The sequence below is a fragment of the Octopus bimaculoides genome, chromosome 4 (assembly GCF_001194135.2).
Source record: "Octopus bimaculoides isolate UCB-OBI-ISO-001 chromosome 4, ASM119413v2, whole genome shotgun sequence".
In the NCBI taxonomy this organism is placed as follows: Eukaryota; Metazoa; Mollusca; class Cephalopoda; order Octopoda; family Octopodidae; genus Octopus; species Octopus bimaculoides.
Window position 1 is genome coordinate 134,101,098 of NC_068984.1, and position 4,503 is coordinate 134,105,600.

The window sequence follows — 4,503 nt, forward strand, 5'->3', positions numbered from 1 at the left end:
ATCTCAGTTTTAAAAAAACCTTTGACAATGTAAATATGTTAATAGTTACCATGGGTAGCAAAATTTACACAAAAAACCAGGATATCACACCCGTTTTATAGGTAGAGATACCAAGTTAAAGTGATGCATTTTGAGTAGATATGAATAATAACAATAAATGGAGCAAAACGCATATAAATAAAAGTTCCTTTAATTCCTACACATGTTTCAAAATATATGTGTGCTCTCCTCCAAAGAAGTAAGAGCTGCTGGAATTCCACATATATTCATCTTCAGGGAATTAACATATAAAAGCAAGACAAATGCGAAATGATGAGGTAACTTATGAGCTATAATGTTACATGGCCAAGTAAGTGATTGTTATATATACACAAAATTAATTTTGTCTATATGAATTTACCGATAATGGTTTTTTTAACACATCGAACTACTTGGTAAAATTACTAATTAATTATTAATTTTTACCCTATATATATATATATATATATCACTGCAGCTTCTAAGCATTCTCATCATTGTTACAGGTATGTAAACAAACTAATACTTATTAAGTGGTGGTACATGCACACACACACACACACACACACGCAACAGGCTTCCACACAATCTCCATCTACCAAATTCACTCATGAACCATTGGTCAACCAGAGGCTATAGTAGAAGACACTAGCCCAAGGCGCTGCACAGGGGGACTGAACCCAAAACCATTTGACTGAACATCTTCATGTAAGTACTTAGGTTTTTTGAATACTTACTGACCAAATGCTTTGTGAGCAGCTTCCATCCCTTTAATTTCACCTGGGACAGCTACAGAATATGGACCCTGTCAAATAAACACAAATGAGAGCACCAATATATAAAGGTGTAAAAATAATGTATAGCTATGAGTTAACTGTTTTTAATACCTAGTAACTCGCTATTTACTATTTAAAAATATATAGACGACATAAATGCACGCATGGCATATAAATATATGTGGTGATGATATAAACAATTCATTTCAATGATGAGATATATCAAAATGTTTTAAAACATAAACAAATGTAATTCAGAAAATCAATATGGAAATGATGTGAATTAATGAAAAGACTTTAACTTATGAGTTAATCAGTTCACATCTTACAAATCCATAGAGCAATATATTTGAGATTTAAAAAGATTTACTGAAATAACCATTGTACATATGTTTCAAATATGGATTTAATATATATGTTTATATAATAAATATCCATAATTTCTTCAGCAATTGAATTTTCAAAAAATGTTAAAAATGAAGAAGAATATAGCATTATTGTGTGACACATTGCTGTACTCAAGAAGACCTGCCCACCACTCCAGAATTGAGATCCTAAAACCAAGATGCTATGTAAAAAGCACTGGTGTTGGTGCCACATAAAAAGCACTGGTGTTGGTGCCACATAAAAAGCACTGGTGCTGGCACCACATAAATAACACTGGTGCTGGTACTACATTTATAGCACTGGTGCTGGTACCACATAAAAAGCACTGGTGCTGGTGTCATATAAAAAGCACTCAGTACACTTTGTGGTATGGTTAGCATTAGGAAAGACATTCAACAGTAGAGATGAAGCCTAAACAGACTATGGAACCTGGTGCAAATTGTACTAGCTTTGGTAGAACATATTGCAAAACTGGAATGATAATGGAAAGATTAACAACATCCCTGTGCATGTAAAGGTATTCTACATTTTATTAATAGCATTACAATAACTATCACAGTAAGGTGCTGGACTATTTATCTCATTATTATGAGCTCAGCCTTACTTCAACTGCTAGGTTGTGCCATTGATGAAGAGACATAATAGTTCTTGTGTCAGCATATTACTAAGAAGTAAGTTTTACTTCACGTTTGCATTAGGAGAAGCTAGCTGTGAAATCTCCAGCAATATACACATGTACAGAACAAAATATTACGACCTGCTACCAAAAAAAAAAAAAAAAAAAAAAAAATCCCACCCATGACAGCAAGGGAGTATAAAAGAAATTGTTAGAAGTGGCAAACCATACCTTAATTGACAATTTGGGATTATGTTCATATAAGCTGGGATTAGCAGCTCTTGGTGCAGTCTCCCGGAAATCAAAAGCTGTGTTCTCCATAGTTTTATGGTTATGAACAAGCATGAAACCTCCACTGTTAATAGATTATAGAAGAAAATACAATATATATGTGTGTGTATATATATATATATATATATATATATATATATATATATATATGAGAGAATTTATGAAAGAACAACAACAGACGAGGACAGGTGGTGTAAACAACAAAAGGATGTATTAGTTTAACGCTCGGGAATAGAGAAAGTCTTTAACGTTTCGAGCTACGCTCTTCAACAGAAAGAATAAGGAGAAAACAAGGAGAAAAACATGGAGAAAAAAATTTGAATGTTTTGGTCAGCGATCTATCATAGCGACATTTGGAAAAATTTTGAAGGAGTGCTGTAATTTAAGGTTAAAACTCACTAATTTCCAGTTGAATACTGATAGAAGTGTACCAAACACATAATTAACAGTAAATATTCTGATAATATCAATATGATATGAATGAATTTTTGTTGTTCATTATGAATCTCAATCAAGGATTGCTATGGAAACGCTTACTTACCCGCCAATGCCGGAGTGATGTGGGTTCACCACCCCAAGACAAAATGTAGCTGCAATTGAAGCATCGACAGCATTGCCACCTTTTTTAAGTGTGTCTATGCAGATCGCAGAACAGTGGGGAGTTGCTGTAGAACAGCCACCATGAGGAAGAACCTGTAAACAAATGGTAAAGTAAAAGCAACATTATTAGATGGGTATTTCATATTATAATAGCCAGACATTAGAAATCTGGGTGAAGTTATACTGAGTGTGAGTGTGTGTGTGTGAGCATTGGGTCAAATTTATATTGGAGATGATCCTAAGTGCAACCTGTGTATTTCATATAATACAGCCAAACATTAGAATTCTGAGTGTGTGTGTGTGTATGTGAGTGTTGGGTCACACTTATATAGGGAGATGAGCCTGAGTGCAGCACTTTGACCAACACACTATCGTCTTTCCATGCTTGCATGGGTCAGACAAAATTTGTTGAAACAGATTTTCCACAATAGGATACCTATCCTGTCATCAACCCTCGCCTGTTTCCAAGCAAGGTAATATTTCTCCTGGCCAGACATGTCTTCCATGGAGGACTGGAGACAATGTTGCTTGTCTGATGGTGATGCTCATTTACAATCTCACTTGATGTCAAGACAAGAGAAACACAAACATACATTTTTTTTTTGTATTTACTGCCGATTAGGCATTCCACACATGCGCGGTAATTTTTGAAAAATTAGACATATATGCGCAAGTCATGTTCTCTATGTAGTGCCTCGTGCATACATGTCGATGTAGGCTATTTCGCTGATGATAGCTGGCCTTGCAAAATAGTTTGTTTTGCTAAAATAACTTGAAACCTGGTTCGAAATATAGATGGTAAATGTTTTTATTTTTCATTCCATTTTGAAATTATCCCTAATTTTGTGGTGTAGGGCTTTGGCTGCTCTTTCTAGCAGGTCAGATGTCCTTTTATGGGCATCTCTAATGTGTGTGTATATATATATATATATATATATATATATGATGGGCTTCTTTCAGTTTCCATCTGCCAAATCCACTCACAAGGCTTTGGTCAGCCCGGAGCTATTGTTGAAGACACTTGCCCAAAGTGTCTTCAACCATATGGTTCCAGGACTGAACCTGGAACCATATGGTTGGGAAGCAAGGTTCTTACCACACGGACATGCCTGGGTTTTTTCCAGTTTCCATCTGTCAAAACCACTCACCTTGGTTGAGCTGAGGCTATATCAGAAGATATATGCCCAAGATGCTATAAAGTGGAATTAAACCAGAGACGATGGTGATGGGAAGCAGGCTTCTTAACTACACAGCTATGACTGAACCTATAGACCATTAATAGTTACAGTTAAAATATATGTTGATGATGCTCTGAATAGTCTCTCTATGATAGACAATACTGTGGGAGGAAAGGAACAATTAAGAAGAGGAGACATGAACCAATTTAAACAAAACCAACCAATAGAAATGCAAACCAATGTTATACAACAAATCAACCTTTGACTGATGATGAAAACAAAGCTTATAAACCTACTTATTATAGGGGATGTGGTGGTGGTGTGAGTTTGCTAACACTGTGAAAGGTGCAGCAGGCACAGCCGTGTGGTTGAGATACTCTTTTATTTGTTTCAGTCATTTGACTGCGGCCATGCTGGAGCACCGTCTTTAGTCGAGCAAATCGACCCCAGGACTTATTCTTTGTAAGCCTAGTACTTATTCTATCGGATCTCTTTTGCCGAACCGCTAAGTGACGGGGACGTAAACACACCAGCATCGGTTGTCAAGCGATGTTGGGGGGACAAACACAGGCACACAAACATATACACACACATACATATATATATATATATATATATATACATATACATATACACG

General features: G+C 35.8%; 1 protein-coding gene across 3 annotated transcripts in view; it reads right to left on the minus strand.

Moving 5' to 3' along the window:
* Positions 1 to 4,503, minus strand: part of LOC106880170 (glutathione hydrolase 1 proenzyme) — a 49,445-nt gene that overhangs the window by 19,962 nt on the left and 24,980 nt on the right. For all 3 annotated transcript variants that reach the window (XR_008264012.1, XM_014930015.2, XM_052967512.1), the window contains exons 4-6: positions 2,630 to 2,781; positions 2,029 to 2,152; positions 756 to 823 (exon numbers count right to left, since the gene is read on the minus strand). Coding sequence is in view for 2 of the 3 variants with exons in the window: in XM_014930015.2 (XP_014785501.1) it covers positions 756 to 823; positions 2,029 to 2,152; positions 2,630 to 2,781 (344 nt within the window). In the remaining variant the exon portion in view is untranslated. The remainder of the gene's footprint in view (positions 1 to 755; positions 824 to 2,028; positions 2,153 to 2,629; positions 2,782 to 4,503) is intronic.